The 13,103-nt window shown below is 31.1% G+C and overlaps 1 protein-coding gene and 1 long non-coding RNA gene across 8 annotated transcripts; both read left to right on the plus strand.

The window, feature by feature from the left end:
* The first annotated feature begins 1,834 nt into the window (after positions 1 to 1,834).
* On the plus strand, positions 1,835 to 4,046 carry LOC105785728 (uncharacterized). 7 transcript variants are annotated; one of them, XR_001131158.2, is made up of 5 exons: positions 1,871 to 2,651; positions 2,782 to 2,830; positions 3,154 to 3,214; positions 3,383 to 3,572; positions 3,797 to 4,046. It is a non-coding gene; the product is annotated as an uncharacterized LOC105785728 (long non-coding RNA). The 7 variants fall into 7 exon arrangements; XR_008197881.1 differs by having other exon boundaries at positions 1,875 to 2,830; XR_001131160.2 differs by lacking the exon at positions 2,782 to 2,830 and having other exon boundaries at positions 1,876 to 2,651.
* Positions 4,047 to 5,112: 1,066 nt separating this feature from the next.
* LOC105785730 (uncharacterized) lies at positions 5,113 to 6,001 on the plus strand. Its single transcript, XM_012611868.2, has 2 exons — positions 5,113 to 5,436; positions 5,739 to 6,001. Exons 1-2 carry the CDS (start codon positions 5,208 to 5,210, stop codon positions 5,879 to 5,881), a joined length of 372 nt encoding a protein of 123 aa, XP_012467322.1. The 5' UTR covers positions 5,113 to 5,207; the 3' UTR covers positions 5,882 to 6,001.
* Positions 6,002 to 13,103: the final 7,102 nt, after the last annotated feature.

Consider the following 13,103-nt stretch of genomic DNA (forward strand, 5'->3'; position numbering starts at 1 on the left):
CAAAAAATTATCAACAAATCCGAAAGGTTCCTTATTAGACAATGGTATTTGATTTGCCAAAATTCTTTACTCTTTTTTGAATCAAAATTCTAAATGCAAATGAAATAGAAATAGATAAATAAATTAATAAAATATATAAATCAATTCTAATACAAATATATATTAGAATATATATAATAGAATAGATAAATATATAATAGAATTAATATTCTAACATCTAATATATATTATACATTATAAGATCAATAATAAGTGTTGACACCATTTTTTGATGAAACGGGGTCGACTTGGGTTTTGAAAAATGAAAACAAAAATGGGAGTCGCCACCAATCCTTTTTGATAAGGTGTGATAAAATCACCTTGAAAAGTGGTTATTTTTAATAAACGATTTAATTTTATTAAAACGACGATTTTGGTCCACGAAATTCAAAAAAACAGGTTCGGGAATCGGTTACGTACGAGGAAGGATTAGTACCCTCGTAACGCCCAAAAATCGGTACCTAGTTGATTAGTTAATGTTTTAATGTCAAAAATTGAAAACTTTAAAGAGATTTAAAGTACGATCCTTAAAAACTTGAATGACATGGATTAAGATTTAAGAGGATATTTGGCTATTTGGTCGAACGAGAAGTCGAAACCCAGCACATTAGGGCACGTTTTCTCGAATTTCCAAACGTAAAATATTACCTTATTTTGAAATTTTTAAAAGGATATTTGGCTATTTGGTCGAACAAGAAAAATCGAAACCTAGCACATTAGGGCACGCTTTCTTGAATTTCCAAACGCAAAATATTGCCTTATTTTGAAATTTTTAAAAGGATATTAGTATGCGTAACAAAATGTTAATGAATACAATGGTGTAGCATAAATAATACGAGTAATAGCAATGAAAATAAATTAGATAAAAAGGGAAAATCAATGACATACAAAATAACAATACACATAAGCAAATAAAATCAAAACATTCTTTCGAAATAATAATGAAAATGTAAATAAAGAAATAATCAAGCAAATGAATAGAACTATAAAAGTATAAAAGATATATATGTGTATATACATAAAATTATGGAAATATGAAAATATATGTATGTATATATTTTAAAATTATTATATAAAATATATATATAAATATATAAGTAAACATATACATCCATATATACGTACGTACATTAAAATATGTATATGTATCTGTATGTATATAAAAATTATAGAAGGTATATAAAAGTATGTATATATATATGAAAATGAAATATGTCACTACACCAAACAGGCTTTTAGCGACGTTTGGACAAAAAACGCCACTAAAAATCAAGCATTAGCGGTGCTTTTTGAAAAACGCCACTAAAGGTCTAGCATTAGCGGCGCTTTTTGGAAAATGCCACTAAAAATAAGTATTAGCGGCGTTTTTCAAAAAGCGGCGCAAAAAGCCTAAGCCCAACGACGCCGTTTTTTGAGTTTTGGGGGGCATTTAGCGGCGTTTTTGAAAAATCGCCGCTAATGCTCGGGCCTTTAGCGGCGCTTTTTTTAGCGGCATTTTTAAAAAAGCGCCGCCAATACTCGGGCCTTTGGCGGCGTTTTTAAAGAAGCGCCGCTAATGCTCAGGACTTTAGCGGCGTTTTTTGAAAAGCGCCGCTAATGTTCGGGCCTTTAGCGGTGTTTTTTGAAAAGCGCCGCTAATAATAATAAAATCTAAAATTTCTCAAAATGACGCCATTTTAATAGAAGAAGTTAAATTTATTAGTGGTGTTTTCGAAAAAAATGCCACAAAATAGACATTACCTGCGTTTTTTTATAAAAACGCCACAAAAAAATTTTCGCGTTCGGATTCATCCCAAAATTTCCCCCTTGAAACCCCCAATTTCAGTTTTAAAAATTCTTCGCCTAGTTGTCCTGCTCCTTCTATCGCACAAATTTCACTCTTCCTTTTTAATTTATTTCAATTTTGTTTTGAATAAATTTCAATTTCATTTTTACATCCGCCGCTGCAAGTGCAAATCCAAGGGCTGCCATCTTTCGATTCCAAAAATTTTCCTTTTTCTCCTCGTAGATCCTTCTCCGGTTCATTTTTATTTTTTCATTTTTCATTTCATTTTAGATTTTTTTAAAAAAAATTGTTTTTGAATACTGTTTTGGTTCAGTGAGGAAAGCGCCGAGCTTTGTGGTAGTCAGATCTGATGGAACCATGAACTTGGATTTTCATTCTTGGGATTTTCATTCTTGGAATTTTTGTGAGTGTTTCTGTATTAGGTTTTAAGTAGCTGAACTAATAGCCTTGCTTAACAACAAGCACCACATACCAACGCCACCTGAAGATGGAGATGGAGAACTAGAACCCTTTTCAACTTGATGTGAGAAATCTCCTCGCTTTTAACCCTTTTCACAACTTTCCTTCCCTCCCCACTTCCAGGTTTGCCCCTTTTGTTTCACAACGACTCTTTGATTCGTCATTGCTGTCAATAAGTAGCACAAAGAATTTAAATTTTCCTTCATTTGTTCTCTGTGAATTCATTTAATGCTTGAAGATTGAATTAAAATTTGAGAGAGAAGTTAGCCTGTTACCTTTAAGGTTTTAAGATGGATCCTTTAGTTGAGGTCAGCGAAGAGCTAGCGGAGATCGACGGACAAGTCGCCGAAATTTTTCAAGCTTTATCGTAAGAATTTAATTTCTTTCTCTTCTTTGTTTATACGATGTAAGAATTTAATTTCTTTTTCAAGCTTTATCGACATTTTTCTTCATTTTTAGCTCTCTGGGTTTTTGTTCTTTTGATTGTTTTATAACAGCGTCTTCTTAAAGGATATGTGATATGCGAAATCTAGGAGTTGAATCCAGGTGTTCATTTATTCATACACTATTCTACTTTATCTTGTTTTTATCACAATGTTTCATATTTGGTCTATAAATTTCAAGAAACTTGGTTTGGCAGATAACAGTTTACTTCATGAAGCTTGCTACCCCACATACAGAAGAAGTAATAAAACTTGTTGATAAAGTTGGCGATTTTGAGTGGTTAATTCAGAAATCTCCATTATCTTAGACTTGCAAAGTAGAACAGAACACTAACTGTTTTGGTCCCTTTTAATAGAAACTGAACTCTCCAGGATTTTTGCATTATTATTTAGTGTGAACATTACTAATGTATTTCCATATGACAGGTCCGTTCAACTTGATGTGGGTCTTCTAAAGGTCAGAAATAAAATAAGTTGAGCATATTAGGTTTGTCACTTAAAGGGCTCTGCAGATTGTTTTAGATTGGCTTGATTTTTTATTCACTCGATATTTCTCTTTATCTCTCCATTTGATCCTGTTCTAGTATCATTTAGTACTTTTTCTCATATGTTCATTGATATTTAAGTTATGTTCTTTTGTGTTCGATTATTTTAGGTGTTGCTGAAGAAGCAACCGCAGTTTTTGGTCAAGCAGCTGCTCTTTGTGTTCAAAAGTAGTACGTGGATCATGGGGCAGCTAGCCCAAATTTGTATATTTCCAGTGAGGATTATAATTTGGTTTTGTCGCGGAATACATTGAATCTGAGAACTTGAGTGATCTAGAAAATGTTGATACATGTCTTAAGGTATACTTTACTTTCAGTTTACATTTGTCATCTCTAACAAATGACTCAAACTTGAAAGTTACTGCAACTTCTGTTCTTAACATTAGTTGTCTTAAAAGTTGCATTTGAATGAATCTGAAAATTATATAATCCTAAACTTAGTGTTCCTGAACACAATTATAACATCTTTTCTTAGCATATAAACTTAGCATGAATCAAGTCAATGATCAGTTTAATCTTTTCAGGTTTGGAGCCATCAAACACTAGTGGTGTTGTCTTCTTTATGGTTCAGACTGCGAGAGTGGAGAGGAGGATAAATGAGACAGATAACTACAGCAAATTGGTGTATGTATAGGAAGCTTAAATTTTTATTTTGTAGCATTAAGTTTTCTGTTAAGCTTAAATGTTTTCTGTAGCTATCTTTCCATTGTTTATTTTAGTTTTGATTCTAAATTTTTATATTTACTTTAATATTTACGACAACTTGAGTTCTAACTTTTGGATTTTAATTGTATTTATTATTTTATATTTAGTTTATTGAAAATTTAATTTAAATAATATTTTTATTTATCCTTAAAAAGTATATTTAAAGTTCAAATTTAAAATATAAAACATAATATAATATTTATCATAAAAATAAATATTATTTGATTAAAATAATTTTTTTTAAAGTTTATGTTTTTTAGCGGCGTTTTTGCTAGAAGCACCGCTAAAGGTCATGGTCTATATCGGCGTTTGTGATAAAAGCACCGCTAAAGATCTTGGTATTTAGCGACGTTTGTGGGAAAAGCGCCGCTAAAATATGTGGTCTTTAGCGGCGTTTGTGGGGAAAGCGCCACTAAATGTCGTGGTCTTTAGCGGCGTTTGTGGGAAAAGCGCCGCTAAAGTTAGCGACGCGTTCTTTAGCGGCGTTTTTTCGGCGCTTTGCGCTTTGCAAAGCGCAGCTAAAGGCGTAAAAAAGCGCCGCTAAAAGCCTGTTTTGGTGTAGTGTGTACATAGATATATAGATATGCATATAAGTTATAAAATATAAAGAAACGCATGCATATATATATATATAACAAATTTTAAAATTTAAAAAGTATAAATGAATAAATAATAATAATAATGGTATAATATGATAATGATAATAACATTAAAATAATTAATTAAATAATAAAATAGCTAAAAACATGGACTAAATTGAAATAAAAATGAAAAAATTAGGGCAGATTCGAAAATAAATAAAAGGGGAGGACCACATTGAATGCGCGAATATCAAGGAGGGACCAAATGGGTAATAATCTCGTCCCTCCAAAACGCACAGTTTCAGGGTGGGTCGAATTGAGAGCCAAAATAAATTGTAGGGCAAAATTAAAAATAAAAATAAAACTTAAATGCAAAACAATTTAAAAGCTGAAGGGCTAAAAGTGCAATTAGCCCTTTAGCTTAAAAACATGCGGACCCTGGCCTGGAGCGGGTCGGGTAATCTGGCGACGTTAAAACGACACCGTTTTGGCACCTGAAACTTAGGCCCAAAACGACGTCGTATGGCCTACACTATAAATATAATTTTTTAACCCAAAAAATCATTTCAGCCATATTTTAAAAAAAAACTGCCAAACTCTCTCAACCCCTCTCACTGACCACGTTAGCTCCAGCCGCCGGACCACCGTGATGGCCGCCGGTCGCCGGCGACGGCGTCGCCATTCACGGTTGCCGGGAAGTCCAAAAGACGCCGTTTCAGTCCCCTTTTTAAATGAAACCCAGATCTGGGGTTCAAATCTCCGAAAAACTGACCGACACTCGACCGAAGGAAAGGAAACCGAAAGGTTTCACCTTTCATCGATGAGGCCCCCTGTCTCGGTGGAAAGGGCTGACGACGGCGGCTCCGACGACGTACCAAGTAAGATCCCCTTTCCCTTTTTTTTTTGTTTTACTTTCGTATATAAAAAAATAAAAGTAGAAAATGAAACAAAACAAGAAAATCAAATAGATATCAACCTTTGATTCTTCTGATATTTTTGTTCTCTGCTGTATTTTTCTCTGTAAATAATTACATGGTCATTTTAGTGGCTTTTATAGCCACGATTACAATCTTGGTCCATGTTACTGTTTGCTATTTTTCTTGCTACGTCTTGCTATGTTTTGCTTTTGTTTCTGTCTTTTTGTTGATGTTTCTGTGTTGCTTCTTGGTCCTTTTTGCAGTTATCGGGGGTCAACGGAGGGGAATTGCTATCTTGGTGCAAATGGAGGCTGCCTCGGGTGACGAACGTGCTGCTGAGGCACATGGGCAGCAAGGGGAATGGCACCTTAGGGTTAGGGTTTCAGTTCCTACTGAAACCAGTTAAGGTTTTGGGCCGTCGGGCTTTGGGCTTGTAGCTTGGGTTTTAGGTATTTATTTTGGGTTGTAAGTCCGGGCAAATTTGGGCTCCTACAATAAGAAATAAGAAATTCACCATTGACAGTAATATATGTTGTATATGTAAATCCTAGATGTGAAAACAGGCGTAATTCGGCCCAAAAATGAAAAAAAAAACGAATATAGATGGAAAAAGGGGGGAGAGGTTGGACGTAAAGTAAAAAAAAATCGATATGCTAAAATAAAATACAAAATGAAATTGAAACAAGGCTAATGAGATAGAAATAAGGAATCAGAGTTTGGGTTCGAATTCCATAGATAATATGGATGGTGTTGCCTATAATGATGGACAAATGAAAGACTTTCAAAATTTTTATTTATCCACTTCCTATTTTGAAAATAGATCGGTTGAACTTAAAAATTCTTTCATCGAAGAAGGAAACAATCCAATTGAATGCACTTGAATTGGATGGGACCAACGAAATCGAGTGCTAACCCCCATTTCTTATTGAATTAACCGATCAACCTTCTGTCGAAGATTTATTTTGTATTAGATAATTTTTGGAAAAAAAATTGACATATTTCACTTTATTATGAAAATAAATCCTACTACTTCTGTTCTTGGAGTTTCCACACTTGAAAAAGAAAATCTGGGGCGTATTTTTCAAATCACCAGTCTAGTATCCAGTACTGGATGTAGCCTTTCCCTCGGACAAGATGCCTAATATTTACAATGCCCTAGTAGTTAAGAGTCGAGATGCCGCCGATCAACTCTTAAATAATACAGAAAACAATGGATCAATAGATGGTTTACAATTGAGGGGAGGCTCTATTTATAGAGTTCCCTCAAATCCAACGGTCTCGCTATATTTACATCGACGGACGAGATAAAGCTTATCCCTACAATTAAGGAATTACAAGATTTACATAATCAAATCAAATCAAATCTTATTAGATATTATTCTCCTCAATCTTCTAAGATTAGTTTTCCTATTTACCAATGTAGCCTAAATTTTCATATCTGCTTGGTTAGGCCATACATGCTTCTCCATAAGTTTTTTGAATCTAGCCAATTCTCGTAAGTCAAGTGATCCTTATTTAACTAATAGACCTCTATGGGATACATTTTGTGTGATGATAACGGGTTTTGAACTACGACCCGCGATATAACAACATGATTAGTTCATATCATCTTATTTTAACAATGTTACAAAAATGAATCAAAATGTATGATTCGGATACCCATTTTTAAAAAAAAGTAAATACTAATTTAAACATTGTTGAAAAATTCAAATAAAAAAATATATTTAGCCTATTCTTAACTCTTAACAAAACTTTCAAATTGGCTTCGCATCACATGAATGCGATTTTTATTTTTAAATTTCGACAGATGAAAAATAAGGTAATATCGCATGTTTGTTGTATGATTTTACAAAATATTCTAGATTTTATTATGGTAATGCAAACAATTAGAAAAGTATTATAGATTTGTAATTTATTATTTAATTTATGAATGTGGCTTTCTCACTTTCTCCTCTCTCCCGCTATTTCCTTTTTATTCGAATAAATATCAAAATTATATATAAATTTTGATTTAATATATAATTTTAATTTTCGTAATTGCATAGATTAGACTTTTATTTTTTATTTAATTATATGCATTTAAATAAATGTATATATCATTTTTTTATATTTAATAAGTATAATTGTTAATGTATATAGTATATAAATGTAAAATGAAATTATATCATTAATGATGTTAATTGTTTATAAAAATTAAATCAAATCAAAATGTCACATATAAAATTACACAAAATAAAATTATATATATATATATATATATATATATTCTCAACCAAGGAAATCATTTTATTCTGAAATAGAAAAGTATCACAATACAAAGCACCAAATCCAACAATAAAAAATAGATAAACCAAGACAAAGAAAACACCTCCTAAAACCACAACACGAGACACTTCACCCCCAACAAGAGGTACAAAATCTCACAATTATCGTCACCTTTAACTAAAAGTACAATGATCACCTAACATTATCCTCTCTCTTGGTATCACTCTCATTTATTCCATTTATAAAAAATATATATCATTGATTTGATTTTATCTATTATAATGACATTGAATTCAACTTCAAATAATTGAATGCTATAAATTGCAGTTGCTTTAACAACGCATGTGGCACATTGTAGCTTAGACTCGACGATCGGATCGAATATTGGGGTGCTACAAAAATTTCGGTGTCCGTTGGAAAAATTTTGTGTTCAAATAGAAATATTGGTATCTCGAGTGTTGATCGGTGTGGACTAGACGTTTGATCGGCCGTAGATCGGTTAAAAGATATTTTAAAATTATTTAAAATGAAAAAATAAAAATTAATAAAAGGTTTTATAAAATTTTAAAATATATAAAAATTTTAGTAAAAAGTTGTAAAAAATTATTAAAATTTGTAAAAAATATTAATTTTTTTAAAATGAAAAAAGCAGAATTGTTCAAACTTTTTTAAAAACTTATTATAATTTTAATATTTTTACATGAATTTTAAAATTTTCTAAATATTTTTACTAATTTTTATATATATATATTTGCAAGTTTGTTTTTTCATATTGTAAATAATTTTAATGATTTTTCACCTGGTCAACATGGGTCAACGCCTGAAATACCAAAATTTATCCCTAATGGCCAATAAAAAAAATCATTTAATTGGGAAATAAGAGAGTACGAGAATAGACGACACAAAAATCAAATAAGCAAGAGAAAGAAAACACCTCACATTACCATGCCTCTCTTGGGGTGCTCATTGGACACGTGTCAATGGACAACATTAGTATCAAATTTATTAATTATGTTTTTTTTTTATGCAAAAAATCTTGACTTGGGTCTACTGGGCCACTCAAGATACCCAATCTAGAAAACCATATTATATACGACGTAAACAGTGATGAAACCCAATACACTCTAGAAACCCTTACGTATGACCTCATTTAGTTTTCTCCTTCAATTTCTCTAAAAATATTTACTTAATATTTTATTTCTTTTAGTCTTATTTCATCCCTTAATTTATATTTCATCACCCAAAGGTTGGCATCATTATTTTGTGCTGATGTGATACTGATGGTCAATTCGATAGACACATGGTAGCCTCTCAATATGCCACATACAAACATAAATTTAAAAATATATTAAAAAGATCTTTTTCACATCAAAAAAATTGAACTCTGGACATCTATTTATCTAGATTATTTTTTTAATTTGTTTATAAAATATTAGTTTTTAGGTTATTATTTTAAATATATATAATATAAATTTATAAAATATAAAAATATATACAACTAAAATATATATTAAAAATCTTATAGTATTTTGAAAAATATAAAATATATAAATTAATAAAAATTATGAAATTATAACAAATATAAATATATAAAAGAACTAAAAAGCACACCTACAATGAATTTGGAAAACTTATTGTCTAGATACATTTAAATCTAGACAACCTTGTGTCTAGGTTCATTCTATATGTCAAAACTTTTATATTTTTATTAAATTTCATATTTTTAAATTTCGTAATAATAATATAAATAACTTGGTATTTTACAAATAAAAAGCATATAAACTTACTACAAAATTACATCTAGAATGAATCTAGATAAATTGGTGTCCAAATTTAAATATATTTGGACAACCATTTGTCCATGTTATTTTTTATGTGAAAAAATTCTATTTTTTATTAATTTATATATTTTTTAAAGTTATTTAAATTTATTTTTGCCATGTATACTAAGAGGCTACCACCTCACCCCATCATATTGATTATTAGTGCCACATTAGCATGAATTAACGATGTTAGTGCGAATATACCAACTTGGGTGACAAAATACAAGTTCAGATACCAACTAGGTCCCAAAAAAAGTTCAAGTACCAACTAAGTTCTTCTGGACAAGTTCACAGGACAAACTATATATTAACTCATTTATCTTCACTCATTATGTGAAGTGAAAAAAGAATTATTTTGTAAAAATTATAATAAAAATAATTATGTATAAAATTAATAGAATTTTGGTTGAAATGATAAAGTTGAGATTTTAAAGAAATTAATGTCCTAAATTTAAATCTTGTTTTTGAGTTTTTTTTTTAAATACAATGCTTACGTTAAGTACCCATAATTCTTATCAAGCCTTAAAGCGGAGGAAAAATATGCTTAGACTCGTTTGAACCCACATCCTCTTATTTGTTGCAATAATAACAATGTCAATTGAGTGAAAATTCAATCGATCATTTTTTAGATTTATTTCGAGTTTAAATTGGTTTTTTTTAAATTATATAAAAGAAAATGTTAAATATAAAATTAGTACCTGAACTTGTCCACTTATCTCAGATTGGTACTTATGGTTTTTTTCCCCAAATTGGTACCTGAACTTTTATTTCGTCAACTAAATCGGTACATAAGTCCAGCGTCGTTAAGTTTAGGACACATGAAAAAATAATATTGTGACATGTGGCATAAATGACGTCATGGAGATGTCATCATTAAAAAAATTAACAAAAAAACCTTCTTCTTTTTTTTACTTTTCTCCTCCACTATTTTTTTGACATTCCTTTTTTTTTCCTTTTTTCTTCTTCCCTCAACCCAAGTTGTTGCCTTTGTTGCCGACAGCGGTTAGCCTCCTTTTTGGCCTGAAAATGGCATCGGAGTGATAGTCAACGATTTTTTGTCTTCCTATGAATCAATTGCAGAATTTGTCATCTTTTATTCACCATTGGTTCTCATGTTCGTTTCGTCTTATCTACTTGCAAAAAAAGTTTGGGTTCAAAAACCATCCTCTGGTTCTTAGAGAATCCATCTTAAACCAATAAGCCTGTTTTGTATCCAATCTCATTAAGATTCTATACCTCGATCTTCTTTCTGGGTTTCTGAAACTAATTTCATTCAATCTACAGGGTTTTGCATTCTGACCCTTTCGACCCAATTTCAAGGTTTTTATCTTTTGCCATGTTGCAATGGCTTGTGGATTTCTTTTTCTTTAGTGATAAATCAATGGTGATAAATCATATTTTATTGGATAAATCAATGATGTTGCTGGAAGGGGAAGATTTTACTGGATGGTCTTGTGGGTTTCTTTTTCTTTAAGTGTTTTGTTGAATGATGCAGTGCAAAGTTTTTTTAAGTTATGTTGAATCATATTTGATCTCTCTATATATATTTATGAAAAAGAAGGTTGTAGTCTGGGAACTAAGAAAAAAAATCATAGATGTTGAGATTCTACCACTCTTCCCTTAGATATGCAAGTAATTTTGGGAAACTGAACCAAAGACCTATGTTAAGGTTTGCTAAACTTCATGAGATAAATCAACAACATAAGAAAATATTTCTTCTGCGAAATTAATCATCTACAAGAACTATCTCAACATTTGAACTGAACATGCACCCATTAATGAATTGAATGGTCCACTTCAAGTGTATCTACAAAAAAGGAAAAAATGAAAATTTGGGTTTTTTTTCGAGAAACAAACAGAAAAAATAAATGGAAGAGAAGGGTTTTAAGGTTGAGGAAGGAAAAGAGTGGTGGAAAAAAATGTTGACTGTCACTATCAAACAAGAAGAATAAACTTTGGTTGATAGGAACGAAAAAAAAAACGTCAAAATATTTTGCGAGGTAGAAAAGTCGAAAGGATTTTTTTATTTTTAATTATGACAACACCATGATGTCATTGATGCCACATGTAATAATATTATTTTTCCATGTGTCCTAAACTTAACAACGTTAGACTTGGATCGATTTAGTTGACAGAACAAAAGTTCGAGTACCAATCTGGGACAAAAAAACCATAAGTTCAATCATTGCAATATTATGACTTTTATCTCTTTCCATTTCCCAGAATATTGAGAGAAATATGCCAAGTCAGAAGATGTCGTAGCAACAAAGAAGTCCAATGAGGAAGAACAGAGTGAAAATGGATACACTCAATATGATAACGAGGAAATTGCCAGAAAACCTGATCCTTAGCCACACTATATGTCTACCTTAAAATTTCTATATATTGTAAATTGATATTCGCACCTCCAGGAAAATTTGAAACATGACAAAACTGGGGCATGCCTAAAAATTCTTTGCCCTCTTTTTGTTTTCCATGGAGGTTATGTAAATTAACTAACTGTTGTGTATATATTTCAAGTATTCATCCATTGTTGATACTAAATTACAATTTGCATATGTTCTTCATCTACATATATCAATTAAATTCATTTCAAGTATTCTACAATTTACTTTTAAATATTGTAGAAAAACCATAATTTGTTCTTAAAATTATTTTTTGTTTACACTTTTCATTATCAAGGTAGAATCAAATTTTATAACAAAAGTTCAAGAGAAATAAAAATTTAAAACCAATTCCTACTACAAAATAACATATTAGACTTCTACAATATTTCTCTTTCAAAGATAAACAAAATAAAACGAAAGTTAGACCCCTCTTTAACAACTATATTACCCAAAAAAATGAAGTTACTGAATGAGAGCTCTGTTTAGAATAGAAAATTTGAATTTTGAGTTATTTATGTCCTAATAAAGACCATTTTCATCTCCTAGTTTCAGATCCCTTCTCTTCACAAAATTTGTAATCCAATTTTTTTTAGCACATTGACACCCTTGTTCCATTGCTTGAACTTCATGTAATGTTGGGTATTGGTATCCCAATCCCAAACCAATACCGGTAATCTTTATTGAATTTGGGCTAACTGATCGGTATTCCTGTACAGCAAAACATGGGATTCCACCAACTCCGATGGCAATAGCAGCCTTGATAGGTTTCTGAGATCAATTTTGTAAAGTTGCTTCTTAATGCACCATGGATTATCATGGGCATAATGCCCCAATTCAGTTTCAATCTCGACTCTATTTCTCTTGTTTTTATCGGTTGAAAATTTCGAGTTCCCTATTGTTTGTCTCTTGTTGAACAATGTCAAAGTATGCTCTCTATTGATCTTCTTATTCAGGCTGTTCAAGTTATGGTGATCGCTATATTCATCGACTCCATATGAAAGTGAAGGAGATAACTCTAACGAAACATTATCACTGATGTTGGCTTCCATCGGTTCCAACAAAATAGCATCGCTGCTATTCTCGATGCACATCATATTACATACATCCAATTTCCTTTTATCTTCAATTAAAAGTTTTTCTTTATCAGCTAGAG

Source organism: Gossypium raimondii, chromosome 1 (assembly GCF_025698545.1).
Source record: "Gossypium raimondii isolate GPD5lz chromosome 1, ASM2569854v1, whole genome shotgun sequence".
Classification (NCBI taxonomy): domain Eukaryota; kingdom Viridiplantae; phylum Streptophyta; class Magnoliopsida; order Malvales; family Malvaceae; genus Gossypium; species Gossypium raimondii.

What these genes read in the sequence shown, in the direction of transcription:
- LOC105785730 (XM_012611868.2), top strand. Translation starts at nt 5,208, where the DNA reads ATGGCCGCCGGTCGCCGGCGACGGCGTCGCCATTCACGGTTGCCGGGA. An exon ending in CGGCTCCGACGACGTACCAA is followed by an intron (nt 5,437 to 5,738) that starts GTAAGATCCCCT and finishes TCCTTTTTGCAG; the next exon opens with TTATCGGGGGTCAACGGAGG.